General features: G+C 37.3%; 1 protein-coding gene across 3 annotated transcripts in view; it reads left to right on the forward strand.

Annotated features, from left to right (window-relative positions):
- The window catches only part of LOC106910587 (uncharacterized), a 47,541-nt gene that overhangs the window by 10,116 nt on the left and 14,989 nt on the right, over nucleotides 1–22,436 (forward strand). For all 3 annotated transcript variants that reach the window (XM_088012364.1, XM_088012365.1, XM_088012366.1), the window contains one exon: nucleotides 1–22,436. This exon is cut by the window's right edge and continues 14,989 nt beyond it. In XM_088012364.1, the coding sequence (XP_087868490.1) occupies nucleotides 1–22,436 (22,436 nt within the window).

The raw sequence follows: 22,436 nt of genomic DNA on the forward strand, positions 1-22,436 counted from the left end.
GACAAGCTGGCATGCATAAAGTACCAGGTCAACAAATGGAAATTGACACAGCCCCCAGTTACTTCAGGACTTCTGAAAGAAAAACTTGAAGGCACCCAGAGAGAAGTAAGATCAGAAATTCTCACTGACAAACAAAACAATTCAGGTGCAGAAAAAAATCCTTTGGAGAATATTAGAATATCAGAAGGTTATGTAATTGAAGAAAAGACAGAAATCCATGAGAAATTTTTCAAACATATTAATGAGGGAGAATCATTTCCGCAAGAAATGCAGGCATTGGAAAAGCAGATAAATGAGCTAAATGAGCAAGAGGAAGTCTTAAGGGTGCAAATAAAAACCAACATTAGAAAATTGCAAGATAAAACTCAAAAGATGAGAAGTATTGTCACAGAATTAGATGAAATACAGTGTCAGAAGACAGACGCTGAAGTTATAATCAGGGAAATGGGGACTGTAGAAAGTAAACTGCTGCAGGAAGTACAGCAGAGGGATTACCTGATGGAGAAAACTAATGTTTTTAGGAAACAAATAATGCAGACTGACCTGGAAAATCAGACAAAAACTATTATTGTTGAGAAAAAACTTGACATGAAGTCACTGGAAAAGTGGAAAGAAGATCCCCAAGCACTTGCTAAAGAGACAGAGGTATGTTCTGATGGAAAGTATCTTCGACTCACAGATTTACAAAGACTCAGGACTGAGATATATCAAACACAGCAAATCATGAAATTGATCAAACCAGAAATTGGGTGCCAAGTTAGAACAGGTAATGAGACCAAAGACCTTGTTGATAATGAAATCAAGGGACTACTGCAAGATCTGAGACAGTTTCAGAAGCTTTTGGAAACTGAAGTGGGGCAGAAAAAACTGAATCTCAATGTAGATACATGCATTCAGAAAAGTGCAATGAAGAAAAAGAGAAGAGAACTGGATCATAAATTGGAGAATATCTTACGAGAGAGGGATGAATTAGAAATGCTAAAAACAAAAATACAAAGAAAATCTGAAGGGACTCAGAGGCAGTTGGAAAAGATTCTAAAATGTCAAAATGACATTGAAAAAATAGCTGGAAAGGCCAAGGAGAGCAGCAAAGTAATAATGTATAATATGAATAAGAGTGTTACTAAAGTAAGAATAATTGAAGATTTAAACAAGAAGATTGAAGCTTCAAAACAATGCTGGAACAAAATCTACCTTTTAACATCTCAGCATAAAGCTTTAACTGAAAAACTAAAGACTGAACTTGGACATGAAAACGAAAGAGAATCTCTATTTGAAAGAGAAAACATAAAGAGATCTGAGAAACTGGAAAGAGACAAATCATTCACAGGTAAAAAAACAACACAAGCTGACGAAACATTTGAAGAATTCTTAGTGCTCACACCACATCAAGAAAGACTGATTGAGGAAATAAAACTGATAATAGAGCAACTAATTTATAGAAAATGTAATAGCGAGGAAAAAAACCTAGAACTAAGTGAGACAGTGATACAAGAGATATTAAGAAAAGTAAGTGATATGTTTGCACAAGATACTGGAGCTGAGGGACAGAATGGAAAACTGTCACAAATGAAAATTGAACATAATAAAAAGGCTTTCTTAGGTGAAACAAATGAAAGACAAAAACAGCATATGACTGAAGGGCAGGACATGATTAAATGGACTAGAGAAATAGGAGAAATGGAGGTACTGAATGCTGAGCTGGAAATCAAAAGCAAAGGAAATAAGGCCATTTTAAAACAAATGGTGAGAGAAGCAGAAAAGAATGAAAAAATGATGAATGAAATAAAAGAAGCAAAGATGTCATTCAAGAGAGAAGTACAAAAAAGGAGAAGAGAACTAGACCAAAAACTGGAGAAAATCAGAAGAGAGAAGGATGAATTAGAGATGTTGAAATTAAAATTGAGACAACCAAATGCAGCAATGTTCCATGACAACCAAAAAGCACAAGACCAGAGGACAGTTGTCTGTGTTTTGACTGAAAATGAACCAAAGGATTTGGAAAGGAATGGGTGGAGAATCACAAAAACCCAATATGAAACAGTACCCAAATCACCAGGACTTAGAGATACCATCAATAATATTCGAGACCTCGGAGTAAAGATCTATGGCTATTTAGAAACAGTGAAGAGTGAAATATGTCAAATTCTCAAGCATCAAAATGTTGATTTAGACAAAAAAAGAGATGAAACCACAGCATTAACAACTGAGAACAACACAGTAAAAGAAAACATAGCCAGAATCAAATCCTTGAAAGGAATTTATAAAATGACCAAACAATGGGATGTGGATGAAACAAGGAAACTCAGGAAGGACACGCATAACCAAGAGTTTAGGATCAAATCGTTGACAACTAAACAAAAAGCAAAAAAGCGAAAAGCATTAATGACTGAAATGGTGACTGATGAAACAAAACAACAGAGACAGAAAAAAAGAATGGATGCAAAAGACCCATTTGGAGAAATTGATAAAAAGAAAACAATTGACAATCTGGAAAAGCATGTGAAAACACAAATGGAAACTCTTCAAGTACTGATGAAAAAGATAACTTTGAAAAACATAAAAAAAGGAATAGAGTTATATAAAATTCAATCAACTCATAAATCTCTATCCAACATGGGTAGGCAATTAGAAGACAATAACGTGAAATTGGTGAACCTGATAGATATTATAAAAAACATGAAAGAAAGGACATTACGACATGAAAACCAGCTCACTGCAACAGGGAAAGACAAGATGGAAAAACCAAAGACTGAAATAAACCAAGAAATAGAAGAACCCAACAGCTCATTGGAAGAGACCAACAAAGAGAAAATCAAACTCGATATTCAGGCACAGCGCGCAATACTGCAACAAGAAAAACAAGATATTCAAGAAGAAAGAGAGAGAATAAACATCACAAAGACTGAACTAGACCAGAAGACAGAAGAAGCCAGTAGTTGCTTGGCAGACATCAACAAAGAGAAAATCAAACTTACACATTTGTCGGTTTCAGTTCAAAGAAATCATGAAAGACTTCAAGACATCGTGAGCATGATTGCCCTAAAACAACAAGGCAGAGAAAGGAAAGATCAACTGTTCCAAACACAGACACAGGAACTGCAGTCTAAAAGGGTTCAACTACAGAAAGAAAAGGAAGAAATGCAACTTTTGATGTCAACTGTTAATAAGATGAGAGAGTGGATTAAAGCTGCAATGATCACAACCAAAAGGGAAAAGCAACAAGTGGATTATATAAGGTTCCACAAGTCAGAGGAAGAAATTCTTTCAATCCAGAATATAGAACTTGAGAGAGAGAGGCCTGGGTTGACACCAAGAGAGGACAGTGACTTGGATAGAAGTAAAACAACAGAACGTCAACAAGAACATATCCAACACATAAGAGAGAAACTAAGTAAAAACATCAAAGTGAAAATGGTCCAGCTACAAGAAAGGATTGCAGGTGTAGAAAAGCTCTCTGTTGGTTTGGGACAGAAGCTTCTTAGTCTTATTGAACAGAAGGAAAATGTGGCTGGTTATAAAGAGGTGTTTGAAAGAGAAAAGGGAATTCTGAATAGTCTCCTTTGTGATACACTAAAACAAAGAGAAGATATGGAAAACCGTTGGAAACAAACAATGAACGTGGAAAAGGAAAAAGTTACTTCTCTTGAAGCAACCCTGAAAAAAGAAAAGCAGGATCTGGAACTAGAGAAACAAAAGATGTTGAAAGATGAACTGGTCTTAGAGATGATTAGGAATGACATCCAGAAACAAAGTGAAATATTACAACAAGACAAACAAGATATTCAACAACAAAAGCAAGAGTTGGAAAGCACAATGGTGGAACTGCACGAGAAGGTGGGAGAAACCAAGAATCTCTTTGATGGAATCAACAAAGAGAAATCTAAACTCAAAGATCTTAACCACCGTCTGAAAACAGAAGGCGATAAACTGAAGGTTCTCATGAATGCAATCAGTTCAAAACCACAAGAACAAGAAGGAAAAGGCCCCGGAATTCTCACACAAACACAAAATCTGGAACTCTGTAGGAAAAAATTACAGAAGAAAAGACAAGAGCTGGAAGTTTTGATGAGGAATTCTAACAGCATGAAGGAAAAGGCTAAATATTTCATGAACAATCTCCATGAAGGCATAGAACAAATGATTTCCATGAAGAAGAACATTGAAAAAGACAGAGAAAAACTGTCAAGTGAGAAGAAGCGCCTGGAAAGAGAATTGTCAGGATGCAAAATGAGACAAGATAAACTCTCGGATGTAATGAAGTCAACAGAAAACCTAAGAATATCAGTTCAAGGAGTAAAAGACAAAGTGTGTGACTTGGCCAACGTTAAAATGAGAAGATTACACAAAGGTCATAAAGATGCACAGTTATTATGTATTTCACTGGAGAAAAATGTTTCAGCTATTGGTGGCCAGATGAAAACACTGACTCCTTACAAAGAGGTAGTTGAAAGAGAAAAGATCAATCTAACATCCATCATTTCTTCCATGAGGAATCAGAGAGAATTGATGGCACATCAGTGGAAACAAATGGTTGACAGGGATAAAAAAGATCTAAACAAAATGAAGGAAGAACTGAAACGGGAGACACAGAATCTGGAAGGAGTGGCGGACAAAGTAGACAAAGAAAAAGAGGCTTTGGAAGTCATGATGTCCGATATTCAGGCACAGCGCGCAATACTGCAACAAGAAAAACAAGATATTCAAGAAGAAAGAGAGAGAATAAACATCACAAAGACTGAACTAGACCAGAAGACAGAAGAAGCCAGTAGTTGCTTGGCAGACATCAACAAAGAAAAAATCAAACTTACACATTTGTCGGTTTCAGTTCAAAGAAATCATGAAAGACTTCAAGACATCGTGAGCATGATTGCCCTAAAACAACAAGGCAGAGAAAGGAAAGATCAACTGTTCCAAACACAGACACAGGAACTGCAGTCTAAAAGGGTTCAACTACAGAAAGAAAAGGAAGAAATGCAACTTTTGATGTCAACTGTTAATAAGATGAGAGAGTGGATTAAAGCTGCAATGATCACAACCAAAAGGGAAAAGCAACAAGTGGATTATATAAGGTTCCACAAGTCAGAGGAAGAAATTCTTTCAATCCAGAATATAGAACTTGAGAGAGAGAGGCCTGGGTTGACACCAAGAGAGGACAGTGACTTGGATAGAAGTAAAACAACAGAACGTCAACAAGAACAGATCCAACACATAAGAGAGAAACTAAGTAAAAACATCAAAGTGAAAATGGTCCAGCTACAAGAAAGGATTGCAGGTGTAGAAAAGCTCTCTGTTGGTTTGGGACAGAAGCTTCTTAGTCTTATTGAACAGAAGGAAAATGTGGCTGGTTATAAAGAGGTGTTTGAAAGAGAAAAGGGAATTCTGAATAGTCTCCTTTGTGATACACTAAAACAAAGAGAAGATATGGAAAACCGTTGGAAACAAACAATGAACGTGGAAAAGGAAAAAGTTACTTCTCTTGAAGCAACCCTGAAAAAAGAAAAGCAGGATCTGGAACTAGAGAAACAAAAGATGTTGAAAGATGAACTGGTCTTAGAGATGATTAGGAATGACATCCAGAAACAAAGTGAAATATTACAACAAGACAAACAAGATATTCAACAACAAAAGCAAGAGTTGGAAAGCACAATGGTGGAACTGCACGAGAAGGTGGGAGAAACCAAGAATCTCTTTGATGGAATCAACAAAGAGAAATCTAAACTCAAAGATCTTAACCACCGTCTGAAAACAGAAGGCGATAAACTGAAGGTTCTCATGAATGCAATCAGTTCAAAACCACAAGAACAAGAAGGAAAAGGCCCCGGAATTCTCACACAAACACAAAATCTGGAACTCTGTAGGAAAAAATTACAGAAGAAAAGACAAGAGCTGGAAGTTTTGATGAGGAATTCTAACAGCATGAAGGAAAAGGCTAAATATTTCATGAACAATCTCCATGAAGGCATAGAACAAATGATTTCCATGAAGAAGAACATTGAAAAAGACAGAGAAAAACTGTCAAGTGAGAAGAAGCGCCTGGAAAGAGAATTGTCAGGATGCAAAATGAGACAAGATAAACTCTCGGATGTAATGAAGTCAACAGAAAACCTAAGAATATCAGTTCAAGGAGTAAAAGACAAAGTGTGTGACTTGGCCAACGTTAAAATGAGAAGATTACACAAAGGTCATAAAGATGCACAGTTATTATGTATTTCACTGGAGAAAAATGTTTCAGCTATTGGTGGCCAGATGAAAACACTGACTCCTTACAAAGAGGTAGTTGAAAGAGAAAAGATCAATCTAACATCCATCATTTCTTCCATGAGGAATCAGAGAGAATTGATGGCACATCAGTGGAAACAAATGGTTGACAGGGATAAAAAAGATCTAAACAAAATGAAGGAAGAACTGAAACGGGAGACACAGAATCTGGAAGGAGTGGCGGACAAAGTAGACAAAGAAAAAGAGGCTTTGGAAGTCATGATGTCCGATATTCAGGCACAGCGCGCAATACTGCAACAAGAAAAACAAGATATTCAAGAAGAAAGAGAGAGAATAAACATCACAAAGACTGAACTAGACCAGAAGACAGAAGAAGCCAGTAGTTGCTTGGCAGACATCAACAAAGAAAAAATCAAACTTACACATTTGTCGGTTTCAGTTCAAAGAAATCATGAAAGACTTCAAGACATCGTGAGCATGATTGCCCTAAAACAACAAGGCAGAGAAAGGAAAGATCAACTGTTCCAAACACAGACACAGGAACTGCAGTCTAAAAGGGTTCAACTACAGAAAGAAAAGGAAGAAATGCAACTTTTGATGTCAACTGTTAATAAGATGAGAGAGTGGATTAAAGCTGCAATGATCACAACCAAAAGGGAAAAGCAACAAGTGGATTATATAAGGTTCCACAAGTCAGAGGAAGAAATTCTTTCAATCCAGAATATAGAACTTGAGAGAGAGAGGCCTGGGTTGACACCAAGAGAGTACAGTGACTTGGATAGAAGTAAAACAACAGAACGTCAACAAGAACATATCCAACACATAAGAGAGAAACTAAGTAAAAACATCAAAGTGAAAATGGTCCAGCTACAAGAAAGGATTGCAGGTGTAGAAAAGCTCTCTGTTGGTTTGGGACAGAAGCTTCTTAGTCTTATTGAACAGAAGGAAAATGTGGCTGGTTATAAAGAGGTGTTTGAAAGAGAAAAGGGAATTCTGAATAGTCTCCTTTGTGATACACTAAAACAAAGAGAAGATATGGAAAACCGTTGGAAACAAACAATGAACGTGGAAAAGGAAAAAGTTACTTCTCTTGAAGCAACCCTGAAAAAAGAAAAGCAGGATCTGGAACTAGAGAAACAAAAGATGTTGAAAGATGAACTGGTCTTAGAGATGATTAGGAATGACATCCAGAAACAAAGTGAAATATTACAACAAGACAAACAAGATATTCAACAACAAAAGCAAGAGTTGGAAAGCACAATGGTGGAACTGCACGAGAAGGTGGAAGAAACCAAGAATCTCTTTGATGGAATCAACAAAGAGAAATCTAAACTCAAAGATCTTAACCACCGTCTGAAAACAGAAGGCGATAAACTGAAGGTTCTCATGAATGCAATCAGTTCAAAACCACAAGAACAAGAAGGAAAAGGCCCCGGAATTCTCACACAAACACAAAATCTGGAACTCTGTAGGAAAAAATTACAGAAGAAAAGACAAGAGCTGGAAGTTTTGATGAGGAATTCTAACAGCATGAAGGAAAAGGCTAAATATTTCATGAACAATCTCCATGAAGGCATAGAACAAATGATTTCCATGAAGAAGAACATTGAAAAAGACAGAGAAAAACTGTCAAGTGAGAAGAAGCGCCTGGAAAGAGAATTGTCAGGATGCAAAATGAGACAAGATAAACTCTCGGATGTAATGAAGTCAACAGAAAACCTAAGAATATCAGTTCAAGGAGTAAAAGACAAAGTGTGTGACTTGGCCAACGTTAAAATGAGAAGATTACACAAAGGTCATAAAGATGCACAGTTATTATGTATTTCACTGGAGAAAAATGTTTCAGCTATTGGTGGCCAGATGAAAACACTGACTCCTTACAAAGAGGTAGTTGAAAGAGAAAAGATCAATCTAACATCCATCATTTCTTCCATGAGGAATCAGAGAGAATTGATGGCACATCAGTGGAAACAAATGGTTGACAGGGATAAAAAAGATCTAAACAAAATGAAGGAAGAACTGAAACGGGAGACACAGAATCTGGAAGGAGTGGCGGACAAAGTAGACAAAGAAAAAGAGGCTTTGGAAGTCATGATGTCCGATATTCAGGCACAGCGCGCAATACTGCAACAAGAAAAACAAGATATTCAAGAAGAAAGAGAGAGAATAAACATCACAAAGACTGAACTAGACCAGAAGACAGAAGAAGCCAGTAGTTGCTTGGCAGACATCAACAAAGAAAAAATCAAACTTACACATTTGTCGGTTTCAGTTCAAAGAAATCATGAAAGACTTCAAGACATCGTGAGCATGATTGCCCTAAAACAACAAGGCAGAGAAAGGAAAGATCAACTGTTCCAAACACAGACACAGGAACTGCAGTCTAAAAGGGTTCAACTACAGAAAGAAAAGGAAGAAATGCAACTTTTGATGTCAACTGTTAATAAGATGAGAGAGTGGATTAAAGCTGCAATGATCACAACCAAAAGGGAAAAGCAACAAGTGGATTATATAAGGTTCCACAAGTCAGAGGAAGAAATTCTTTCAATCCAGAATATAGAACTTGAGAGAGAGAGGCCTGGGTTGACACCAAGAGAGTACAGTGACTTGGATAGAAGTAAAACAACAGAACGTCAACAAGAACAGATCCAACACATAAGAGAGAAACTAAGTAAAAACATCAAAGTGAAAATGGTCCAGCTACAAGAAAGGATTGCAGGTGTAGAAAAGCTCTCTGTTGGTTTGGGACAGAAGCTTCTTAGTCTTATTGAACAGAAGGAAAATGTGGCTGGTTATAAAGAGGTGTTTGAAAGAGAAAAGGGAATTCTGAATAGTCTCCTTTGTGATACACTAAAACAAAGAGAAGATATGGAAAACCGTTGGAAACAAACAATGAACGTGGAAAAGGAAAAAGTTACTTCTCTTGAAGCAACCCTGAAAAAAGAAAAGCAGGATCTGGAACTAGAGAAACAAAAGATGTTGAAAGATGAACTGGTCTTAGAGATGATTAGGAATGACATCCAGAAACAAAGTGAAATATTACAACAAGACAAACAAGATATTCAACAACAAAAGCAAGAGTTGGAAAGCACAATGGTGGAACTGCACGAGAAGGTGGAAGAAACCAAGAATCTCTTTGATGGAATCAACAAAGAGAAATCTAAACTCAAAGATCTTAACCACCGTCTGAAAACAGAAGGCGATAAACTGAAGGTTCTCATGAATGCAATCAGTTCAAAACCACAAGAACAAGAAGGAAAAGGCCCCGGAATTCTCACACAAACACAAAATCTGGAACTCTGTAGGAAAAAATTACAGAAGAAAAGACAAGAGCTGGAAGTTTTGATGAGGAATTCTAACAGCATGAAGGAAAAGGCTAAATATTTCATGAACAATCTCCATGAAGGCATAGAACAAATGATTTCCATGAAGAAGAACATTGAAAAAGACAGAGAAAAACTGTCAAGTGAGAAGAAGCGCCTGGAAAGAGAATTGTCAGGATGCAAAATGAGACAAGATAAACTCTCGGATGTAATGAAGTCAACAGAAAACCTAAGAATATCAGTTCAAGGAGTAAAAGACAAAGTGTGTGACTTGGCCAACGTTAAAATGAGAAGATTACACAAAGGTCATAAAGATGCACAGTTATTATGTATTTCACTGGAGAAAAATGTTTCAGCTATTGGTGGCCAGATGAAAACACTGACTCCTTACAAAGAGGTAGTTGAAAGAGAAAAGATCAATCTAACATCCATCATTTCTTCCATGAGGAATCAGAGAGAATTGATGGCACATCAGTGGAAACAAATGGTTGACAGGGATAAAAAAGATCTAAACAAAATGAAGGAAGAACTGAAACGGGAGACACAGAATCTGGAAGGAGTGGCGGACAAAGTAGACAAAGAAAAAGAGGCTTTGGAAGTCATGATGTCCGATATTCAGGCACAGCGCGCAATACTGCAACAAGAAAAACAAGATATTCAAGAAGAAAGAGAGAGAATAAACATCACAAAGACTGAACTAGACCAGAAGACAGAAGAAGCCAGTAGTTGCTTGGCAGACATCAACAAAGAAAAAATCAAACTTACACATTTGTCGGTTTCAGTTCAAAGAAATCATGAAAGACTTCAAGACATCGTGAGCATGATTGCCCTAAAACAACAAGGCAGAGAAAGGAAAGATCAACTGTTCCAAACACAGACACAGGAACTGCAGTCTAAAAGGGTTCAACTACAGAAAGAAAAGGAAGAAATGCAACTTTTGATGTCAACTGTTAATAAGATGAGAGAGTGGATTAAAGCTGCAATGATCACAACCAAAAGGGAAAAGCAACAAGTGGATTATATAAGGTTCCACAAGTCAGAGGAAGAAATTCTTTCAATCCAGAATATAGAACTTGAGAGAGAGAGGCCTGGGTTGACACCAAGAGAGGACAGTGACTTGGATAGAAGTAAAACAACAGAACGTCAACAAGAACATATCCAACACATAAGAGAGAAACTAAGTAAAAACATCAAAGTGAAAATGGTCCAGCTACAAGAAAGGATTGCAGGTGTAGAAAAGCTCTCTGTTGGTTTGGGACAGAAGCTTCTTAGTCTTATTGAACAGAAGGAAAATGTGGCTGGTTATAAAGAGGTGTTTGAAAGAGAAAAGGGAATTCTGAATAGTCTCCTTTGTGATACACTAAAACAAAGAGAAGATATGGAAAACCGTTGGAAACAAACAATGAACGTGGAAAAGGAAAAAGTTACTTCTCTTGAAGCAACCCTGAAAAAAGAAAAGCAGGATCTGGAACTAGAGAAACAAAAGATGTTGAAAGATGAACTGGTCTTAGAGATGATTAGGAATGACATCCAGAAACAAAGTGAAATATTACAACAAGACAAACAAGATATTCAACAACAAAAGCAAGAGTTGGAAAGCACAATGGTGGAACTGCACGAGAAGGTGGAAGAAACCAAGAATCTCTTTGATGGAATCAACAAAGAGAAATCTAAACTCAAAGATCTTAACCACCGTCTGAAAACAGAAGGCGATAAACTGAAGGTTCTCATGAATGCAATCAGTTCAAAACCACAAGAACAAGAAGGAAAAGGCCCCGGAATTCTCACACAAACACAAAATCTGGAACTCTGTAGGAAAAAATTACAGAAGAAAAGACAAGAGCTGGAAGTTTTGATGAGGAATTCTAACAGCATGAAGGAAAAGGCTAAATATTTCATGAACAATCTCCATGAAGGCATAGAACAAATGATTTCCATGAAGAAGAACATTGAAAAAGACAGAGAAAAACTGTCAAGTGAGAAGAAGCGCCTGGAAAGAGAATTGTCAGGATGCAAAATGAGACAAGATAAACTCTCGGATGTAATGAAGTCAACAGAAAACCTAAGAATATCAGTTCAAGGAGTAAAAGACAAAGTGTGTGACTTGGCCAACGTTAAAATGAGAAGATTACACAAAGGTCATAAAGATGCACAGTTATTATGTATTTCACTGGAGAAAAATGTTTCAGCTATTGGTGGCCAGATGAAAACACTGACTCCTTACAAAGAGGTAGTTGAAAGAGAAAAGATCAATCTAACATCCATCATTTCTTCCATGAGGAATCAGAGAGAATTGATGGCACATCAGTGGAAACAAATGGTTGACAGGGATAAAAAAGATCTAAACAAAATGAAGGAAGAACTGAAACGGGAGACACAGAATCTGGAAGGAGTGGCGGACAAAGTAGACAAAGAAAAAGAGGCTTTGGAAGTCATGATGTCCGATATTCAGGCACAGCGCGCAATACTGCAACAAGAAAAACAAGATATTCAAGAAGAAAGAGAGAGAATAAACATCACAAAGACTGAACTAGACCAGAAGACAGAAGAAGCCAGTAGTTGCTTGGCAGACATCAACAAAGAAAAAATCAAACTTACACATTTGTCGGTTTCAGTTCAAAGAAATCATGAAAGACTTCAAGACATCGTGAGCATGATTGCCCTAAAACAACAAGGCAGAGAAAGGAAAGATCAACTGTTCCAAACACAGACACAGGAACTGCAGTCTAAAAGGGTTCAACTACAGAAAGAAAAGGAAGAAATGCAACTTTTGATGTCAACTGTTAATAAGATGAGAGAGTGGATTAAAGCTGCAATGATCACAACCAAAAGGGAAAAGCAACAAGTGGATTATATAAGGTTCCACAAGTCAGAGGAAGAAATTCTTTCAATCCAGAATATAGAACTTGAGAGAGAGAGGCCTGGGTTGACACCAAGAGAGGACAGTGACTTGGATAGAAGTAAAACAACAGAACGTCAACAAGAACATATCCAACACATAAGAGAGAAACTAAGTAAAAACATCAAAGTGAAAATGGTCCAGCTACAAGAAAGGATTGCAGGTGTAGAAAAGCTCTCTGTTGGTTTGGGACAGAAGCTTCTTAGTCTTATTGAACAGAAGGAAAATGTGGCTGGTTATAAAGAGGTGTTTGAAAGAGAAAAGGGAATTCTGAATAGTCTCCTTTGTGATACACTAAAACAAAGAGAAGATATGGAAAACCGTTGGAAACAAACAATGAACGTGGAAAAGGAAAAAGTTACTTCTCTTGAAGCAACCCTGAAAAAAGAAAAGCAGGATCTGGAACTAGAGAAACAAAAGATGTTGAAAGATGAACTGGTCTTAGAGATGATTAGGAATGACATCCAGAAACAAAGTGAAATATTACAACAAGACAAACAAGATATTCAACAACAAAAGCAAGAGTTGGAAAGCACAATGGTGGAACTGCACGAGAAGGTGGGAGAAACCAAGAATCTCTTTGATGGAATCAACAAAGAGAAATCTAAACTCAAAGATCTTAACCACCGTCTGAAAACAGAAGGCGATAAACTGAAGGTTCTCATGAATGCAATCAGTTCAAAACCACAAGAACAAGAAGGAAAAGGCCCCGGAATTCTCACACAAACACAAAATCTGGAACTCTGTAGGAAAAAATTACAGAAGAAAAGACAAGAGCTGGAAGTTTTGATGAGGAATTCTAACAGCATGAAGGAAAAGGCTAAATATTTCATGAACAATCTCCATGAAGGCATAGAACAAATGATTTCCATGAAGAAGAACATTGAAAAAGACAGAGAAAAACTGTCAAGTGAGAAGAAGCGCCTGGAAAGAGAATTGTCAGGATGCAAAATGAGACAAGATAAACTCTCGGATGTAATGAAGTCAACAGAAAACCTAAGAATATCAGTTCAAGGAGTAAAAGACAAAGTGTGTGACTTGGCCAACGTTAAAATGAGAAGATTACACAAAGGTCATAAAGATGCACAGTTATTATGTATTTCACTGGAGAAAAATGTTTCAGCTATTGGTGGCCAGATGAAAACACTGACTCCTTACAAAGAGGTAGTTGAAAGAGAAAAGATCAATCTAACATCCATCATTTCTTCCATGAGGAATCAGAGAGAATTGATGGCACATCAGTGGAAACAAATGGTTGACAGGGATAAAAAAGATCTAAACAAAATGAAGGAAGAACTGAAACGGGAGACACAGAATCTGGAAGGAGTGGCGGACAAAGTAGACAAAGAAAAAGAGGCTTTGGAAGTCATGATGTCCGATATTCAGGCACAGCGCGCAATACTGCAACAAGAAAAACAAGATATTCAAGAAGAAAGAGAGAGAATAAACATCACAAAGACTGAACTAGACCAGAAGACAGAAGAAGCCAGTAGTTGCTTGGCAGACATCAACAAAGAAAAAATCAAACTTACACATTTGTCGGTTTCAGTTCAAAGAAATCATGAAAGACTTCAAGACATCGTGAGCATGATTGCCCTAAAACAACAAGGCAGAGAAAGGAAAGATCAACTGTTCCAAACACAGACACAGGAACTGCAGTCTAAAAGGGTTCAACTACAGAAAGAAAAGGAAGAAATGCAACTTTTGATGTCAACTGTTAATAAGATGAGAGAGTGGATTAAAGCTGCAATGATCACAACCAAAAGGGAAAAGCAACAAGTGGATTATATAAGGTTCCACAAGTCAGAGGAAGAAATTCTTTCAATCCAGAATATAGAACTTGAGAGAGAGAGGCCTGGGTTGACACCAAGAGAGGACAGTGACTTGGATAGAAGTAAAACAACAGAACGTCAACAAGAACAGATCCAACACATAAGAGAGAAACTAAGTAAAAACATCAAAGTGAAAATGGTCCAGCTACAAGAAAGGATTGCAGGTGTAGAAAAGCTCTCTGTTGGTTTGGGACAGAAGCTTCTTAGTCTTATTGAACAGAAGGAAAATGTGGCTGGTTATAAAGAGGTGTTTGAAAGAGAAAAGGGAATTCTGAATAGTCTCCTTTGTGATACACTAAAACAAAGAGAAGATATGGAAAACCGTTGGAAACAAACAATGAACGTGGAAAAGGAAAAAGTTACTTCTCTTGAAGCAACCCTGAAAAAAGAAAAGCAGGATCTGGAACTAGAGAAACAAAAGATGTTGAAAGATGAACTGGTCTTAGAGATGATTAGGAATGACATCCAGAAACAAAGTGAAATATTACAACAAGACAAACAAGATATTCAACAACAAAAGCAAGAGTTGGAAAGCACAATGGTGGAACTGCACGAGAAGGTGGAAGAAACCAAGAATCTCTTTGATGGAATCAACAAAGAGAAATCTAAACTCAAAGATCTTAACCACCGTCTGAAAACAGAAGGCGATAAACTGAAGGTTCTCATGAATGCAATCAGTTCAAAACCACAAGAACAAGAAGGAAAAGGCCCCGGAATTCTCACACAAACACAAAATCTGGAACTCTGTAGGAAAAAATTACAGAAGAAAAGACAAGAGCTGGAAGTTTTGATGAGGAATTCTAACAGCATGAAGGAAAAGGCTAAATATTTCATGAACAATCTCCATGAAGGCATAGAACAAATGATTTCCATGAAGAAGAACATTGAAAAAGACAGAGAAAAACTGTCAAGTGAGAAGAAGCGCCTGGAAAGAGAATTGTCAGGATGCAAAATGAGACAAGATAAACTCTCGGATGTAATGAAGTCAACAGAAAACCTAAGAATATCAGTTCAAGGAGTAAAAGACAAAGTGTGTGACTTGGCCAACGTTAAAATGAGAAGATTACACAAAGGTCATAAAGATGCACAGTTATTATGTATTTCACTGGAGAAAAATGTTTCAGCTATTGGTGGCCAGATGAAAACACTGACTCCTTACAAAGAGGTAGTTGAAAGAGAAAAGATCAATCTAACATCCATCATTTCTTCCATGAGGAATCAGAGAGAATTGATGGCACATCAGTGGAAACAAATGGTTGACAGGGATAAAAAAGATCTAAACAAAATGAAGGAAGAACTGAAACGGGAGACACAGAATCTGGAAGGAGTGGCGGACAAAGTAGACAAAGAAAAAGAGGCTTTGGAAGTCATGATGTCCGATATTCAGGCACAGCGCGCAATACTGCAACAAGAAAAACAAGATATTCAAGAAGAAAGAGAGAGAATAAACATCACAAAGACTGAACTAGACCAGAAGACAGAAGAAGCCAGTAGTTGCTTGGCAGACATCAACAAAGAAAAAATCAAACTTACACATTTGTCGGTTTCAGTTCAAAGAAATCATGAAAGACTTCAAGACATCGTGAGCATGATTGCCCTAAAACAACAAGGCAGAGAAAGGAAAGATCAACTGTTCCAAACACAGACACAGGAACTGCAGTCTAAAAGGGTTCAACTACAGAAAGAAAAGGAAGAAATGCAACTTTTGATGTCAACTGTTAATAAGATGAGAGAGTGGATTAAAGCTGCAATGATCACAACCAAAAGGGAAAAGCAACAAGTGGATTATATAAGGTTCCACAAGTCAGAGGAAGAAATTCTTTCAATCCAGAATATAGAACTTGAGAGAGAGAGGCCTGGGTTGACACCAAGAGAGGACAGTGACTTGGATAGAAGTAAAACAACAGAACGTCAACAAGAACATATCCAACACATAAGAGAGAAACTAAGTAAAAACATCAAAGTGAAAATGGTCCAGCTACAAGAAAGGATTGCAGGTGTAGAAAAGCTCTCTGTTGGTTTGGGACAGAAGCTTCTTAGTCTTATTGAACAGAAGGAAAATGTGGCTGGTTATAAAGAGGTGTTTGAAAGAGAAAAGGGAATTCTGAATAGTCTCCTTTGTGATACACTAAAACAAAGAGAAGATATGGAAAACCGTTGGAAACAAACAATGAACGTGGAAAAGGAAAAAGTTACTTCTCTTGAAGCAACCCTGAAAAAAGAAAAGCAGGATCTGGAACTAGAGAAACAAAAGATGTTGAAAGATGAACTGGTCTTAGAGATGATTAGGAATGACATCCAGAAACAAAGTGAAATATTACAACAAGACAAACAAGATATTCAACAACAAAAGCAAGAGTTGGAAAGCACAATGGTGGAACTGCACGAGAAGGTGGAAGAAACCAAGAATCTCTTTGATGGAATCAACAAAGAGAAATCTAAACTCAAAGATCTTAACCACCGTCTGAAAACAGAAGGCGATAAACTGAAGGTTCTCATGAATGCAATCAGTTCAAAACCACAAGAACAAGAAGGAAAAGGCCCCGGAATTCTCACACAAACACAAAATCTGGAACTCTGTAGGAAAAAATTACAGAAGAAAAGACAAGAGCTGGAAGTTTTGATGAGGAATTCTAACAGCATGAAGGAAAAGGCTAAATATTTCATGAACAATCTCCATGAAGGCATAGAACAAATGATTTCCATGAAGAAGAACATTGAAAAAGACAGAGAAAAACTGTCAAGTGAGAAGAAGCGCCTGGAAAGAGAATTGTCAGGATGCAAAATGAGACAAGATAAACTCTCGGATGTAATGAAGTCAACAGAAAACCTAAGAATATCAGTTCAAGGAGTAAAAGACAAAGTGTGTGACTTGGCCAACGTTAAAATGAGAAGATTACACAAAGGTCATAAAGATGCACAGTTATTATGTATTTCACTGGAGAAAAATGTTTCAGCTATTGGTGGCCAGATGAAAACACTGACTCCTTACAAAGAGGTAGTTGAAAGAGAAAAGATCAATCTAACATCCATCATTTCTTCCATGAGGAATCAGAGAGAATTGATGGCACATCAGTGGAAACAAATGGTTGACAGGGATAAAAAAGATCTAAACAAAATGAAGGAAGAACTGAAACGGGAGACACAGAATCTGGAAGGAGTGGCGGACAAAGTAGACAAAGAAAAAGAGGCTTTGGAAGTCATGATGTCCGATATTCAGGCACAGCGCGCAATACTGCAACAAGAAAAACAAGATATTCAAGAAGAAAGAGAGAGAATAAACATCACAAAGACTGAACTAGACCAGAAGACAGAAGAAGCCAGTAGTTGCTTGGCAGACATCAACAAAGAAAAAATCAAACTTACACATTTGTCGGTTTCAGTTCAAAGAAATCATGAAAGACTTCAAGACATCGTGAGCATGATTGCCCTAAAACAACAAGGCAGAGAAAGGAAAGATCAACTGTTCCAAACACAGACACAGGAACTGCAGTCTAAAAGGGTTCAACTACAGAAAGAAAAGGAAGAAATGCAACTTTTGATGTCAACTGTTAATAAGATGAGAGAGTGGATTAAAGCTGCAATGATCACAACCAAAAGGGAAAAGCAACAAGTGGATTATATAAGGTTCCACAAGTCAGAGGAAGAAATTCTTTCAATCCAGAATATAGAACTTGAGAGAGAGAGGCCTGGGTTGACACCAAGAGAGGACAGTGACTTGGATAGAAGTAAAACAACAGAACGTCAACAAGAACATATCCAACACATAAGAGAGAAACTAAGTAAAAACATCAAAGTGAAAATGGTCCAGCTACAAGAAAGGATTGCAGGTGTAGAAAAGCTCTCTGTTGGTTTGGGACAGAAGCTTCTTAGTCTTATTGAACAGAAGGAAAATGTGGCTGGTTATAAAGAGGTGTTTGAAAGAGAAAAGGGAATTCTGAATAGTCTCCTTTGTGATACACTAAAACAAAGAGAAGATATGGAAAACCGTTGGAAACAAACAATGAACGTGGAAAAGGAAAAAGTTACTTCTCTTGAAGCAACCCTGAAAAAAGAAAAGCAGGATCTGGAACTAGAGAAACAAAAGATGTTGAAAGATGAACTGGTCTTAGAGATGATTAGGAATGACATCCAGAAACAAAGTGAAATATTACAACAAGACAAACAAGATATTCAACAACAAAAGCAAGAGTTGGAAAGCACAATGGTGGAACTGCACGAGAAGGTGGGAGAAACCAAGAATCTCTTTGATGGAATCAACAAAGAGAAATCTAAACTCAAAGATCTTAACCACCGTCTGAAAACAGAAGGCGATAAACTGAAGGTTCTCATGAATGCAATCAGTTCAAAACCACAAGAACAAGAAGGAAAAGGCCCCGGAATTCTCACACAAACACAAAATCTGGAACTCTGTAGGAAAAAATTACAGAAGAAAAGACAAGAGCTGGAAGTTTTGATGAGGAATTCTAACAGCATGAAGGAAAAGGCTAAATATTTCATGAACAATCTCCATGAAGGCATAGAACAAATGATTTCCATGAAGAAGAACATTGAAAAAGACAGAGAAAAACTGTCAAGTGAGAAGAAGCGCCTGGAAAGAGAATTGTCAGGATGCAAAATGAGACAAGATAAACTCTCGGATGTAATGAAGTCAACAGAAAACCTAAGAATATCAGTTCAAGGAGTAAAAGACAAAGTGTGTGACTTGGCCAACGTTAAAATGAGAAGATTACACAAAGGTCATAAAGATGCACAGTTATTATGTATTTCACTGGAGAAAAATGTTTCAGCTATTGGTGGCCAGATGAAAACACTGACTCCTTACAAAGAGGTAGTTGAAAGAGAAAAGATCAATCTAACATCCATCATTTCTTCCATGAGGAATCAGAGAGAATTGATGGCACATCAGTGGAAACAAATGGTTGACAGGGATAAAAAAGATCTAAACAAAATGAAGGAAGAACTGAAACGGGAGACACAGAATCTGGAAGGAGTGGCGGACAAAGTAGACAAAGAAAAAGAGGCTTTGGAAGTCATGATGTCCGATATTCAGGCACAGCGCGCAATACTGCAACAAGAAAAACAAGATATTCAAGAAGAAAGAGAGAGAATAAACATCACAAAGACTGAACTAGACCAGAAGACAGAAGAAGCCAGTAGTTGCTTGGCAGACATCAACAAAGAAAAAATCAAACTTACACATTTGTCGGTTTCAGTTCAAAGAAATCATGAAAGACTTCAAGACATCGTGAGCATGATTGCCCTAAAACAACAAGGCAGAGAAAGGAAAGATCAACTGTTCCAAACACAGACACAGGAACTGCAGTCTAAAAGGGTTCAACTACAGAAAGAAAAGGAAGAAATGCAACTTTTGATGTCAACTGTTAATAAGATGAGAGAGTGGATTAAAGCTGCAATGATCACAACCAAAAGGGAAAAGCAACAAGTGGATTATATAAGGTTCCACAAGTCAGAGGAAGAAATTCTTTCAATCCAGAATATAGAACTTGAGAGAGAGAGGCCTGGGTTGACACCAAGAGAGGACAGTGACTTGGATAGAAGTAAAACAACAGAACGTCAACAAGAACAGATCCAACACATAAGAGAGAAACTAAGTAAAAACATCAAAGTGAAAATGGTCCAGCTACAAGAAAGGATTGCAGGTGTAGAAAAGCTCTCTGTTGGTTTGGGACAGAAGCTTCTTAGTCTTATTGAACAGAAGGAAAATGTGGCTGGTTATAAAGAGGTGTTTGAAAGAGAAAAGGGAATTCTGAATAGTCTCCTTTGTGATACACTAAAACAAAGAGAAGATATGGAAAACCGTTGGAAACAAACAATGAACGTGGAAAAGGAAAAAGTTACTTCTCTTGAAGCAACCCTGAAAAAAGAAAAGCAGGATCTGGAACTAGAGAAACAAAAGATGTTGAAAGATGAACTGGTCTTAGAGATGATTAGGAATGACATCCAGAAACAAAGTGAAATATTACAACAAGACAAACAAGATATTCAACAACAAAAGCAAGAGTTGGAAAGCACAATGGTGGAACTGCACGAGAAGGTGGGAGAAACCAAGAATCTCTTTGATGGAATCAACAAAGAGAAATCTAAACTCAAAGATCTTAACCACCGTCTGAAAACAGAAGGCGATAAACTGAAGGTTCTCATGAATGCAATCAGTTCAAAACCACAAGAACAAGAAGGAAAAGGCCCCGGAATTCTCACACAAACACAAAATCTGGAACTCTGTAGGAAAAAATTACAGAAGAAAAGACAAGAGCTGGAAGTTTTGATGAGGAATTCTAACAGCATGAAGGAAAAGGCTAAATATTTCATGAACAATCTCCATGAAGGCATAGAACAAATGATTTCCATGAAGAAGAACATTGAAAAAGACAGAGAAAAACTGTCAAGTGAGAAGAAGCGCCTGGAAAGAGAATTGTCAGGATGCAAAATGAGACAAGATAAACTCTCGGATGTAATGAAGTCAACAGAAAACCTAAGAATATCAGTTCAAGGAGTAAAAGACAAAGTGTGTGACTTGGCCAACGTTAAAATGAGAAGATTACACAAAGGTCATAAAGATGCACAGTTATTATGTATTTCACTGGAGAAAAATGTTTCAGCTATTGGTGGCCAGATGAAAACACTGACTCCTTACAAAGAGGTAGTTGAAAGAGAAAAGATCAATCTAACATCCATCATTTCTTCCATGAGGAATCAGAGAGAATTGATGGCACATCAGTGGAAACAAATGGTTGACAGGGATAAAAAAGATCTAAACAAAATGAAGGAAGAACTGAAACGGGAGACACAGAATCTGGAAGGAGTGGCGGACAAAGTAGACAAAGAAAAAGAGGCTTTGGAAGTCATGATGTCCGATATTCAGGCACAGCGCGCAATACTGCAACAAGAAAAACAAGATATTCAAGAAGAAAGAGAGAGAATAAACATCACAAAGACTGAACTAGACCAGAAGACAGAAGAAGCCAGTAGTTGCTTGGCAGACATCAACAAAGAAAAAATCAAACTTACACATTTGTCGGTTTCAGTTCAAAGAAATCATGAAAGACTTCAAGACATCGTGAGCATGATTGCCCTAAAACAACAAGGCAGAGAAAGGAAAGATCAACTGTTCCAAACACAGACACAGGAACTGCAGTCTAAAAGGGTTCAACTACAGAAAGAAAAGGAAGAAATGCAACTTTTGATGTCAACTGTTAATAAGATGAGAGAGTGGATTAAAGCTGCAATGATCACAACCAAAAGGGAAAAGCAACAAGTGGATTATATAAGGTTCCACAAGTCAGAGGAAGAAATTCTTTCAATCCAGAATATAGAACTTGAGAGAGAGAGGCCTGGGTTGACACCAAGAGAGTACAGTGACTTGGATAGAAGTAAAACAACAGAACGTCAACAAGAACAGATCCAACACATAAGAGAGAAACTAAGTAAAAACATCAAAGTGAAAATGGTCCAGCTACAAGAAAGGATTGCAGGTGTAGAAAAGCTCTCTGTTGGTTTGGGACAGAAGCTTCTTAGTCTTATTGAACAGAAGGAAAATGTGGCTGGTTATAAAGAGGTGTTTGAAAGAGAAAAGGGAATTCTGAATAGTCTCCTTTGTGATACACTAAAACAAAGAGAAGATATGGAAAACCGTTGGAAACAAACAATGAACGTGGAAAAGGAAAAAGTTACTTCTCTTGAAGCAACCCTGAAAAAAGAAAAGCAGGATCTGGAACTAGAGAAACAAAAGATGTTGAAAGATGAACTGGTCTTAGAGATGATTAGGAATGACATCCAGAAACAAAGTCAAATATTACAACAAGACAAACAAGATATTCAACAACAAAAGCAAGAGTTGGAAAGCACAATGGTGGAACTGCACGAGAAGGTGGGAGAAACCAAGAATCTCTTTGATGGAATCAACAAAGAGAAATCTAAACTCAAAGATCTTAACCACCGTCTGAAAACAGAAGGCGATAAACTGAAGGTTCTCATGAATGCAATCAGTTCAAAACCACAAGAACAAGAAGGAAAAGGCCCCGGAATTCTCACACAAACACAAAATCTGGAACTCTGTAGGAAAAAATTACAGAAGAAAAGACAAGAGCTGGAAGTTTTGATGAGGAATTCTAACAGCATGAAGGAAAAGGCTAAATA

Source organism: Poecilia mexicana, unplaced genomic scaffold (assembly GCF_051168715.1).
Source record: "Poecilia mexicana isolate PSO_F unplaced genomic scaffold, ASM5116871v1 scaffold_14, whole genome shotgun sequence".
Classification (NCBI taxonomy): Eukaryota; Metazoa; Chordata; class Actinopteri; order Cyprinodontiformes; family Poeciliidae; genus Poecilia; species Poecilia mexicana.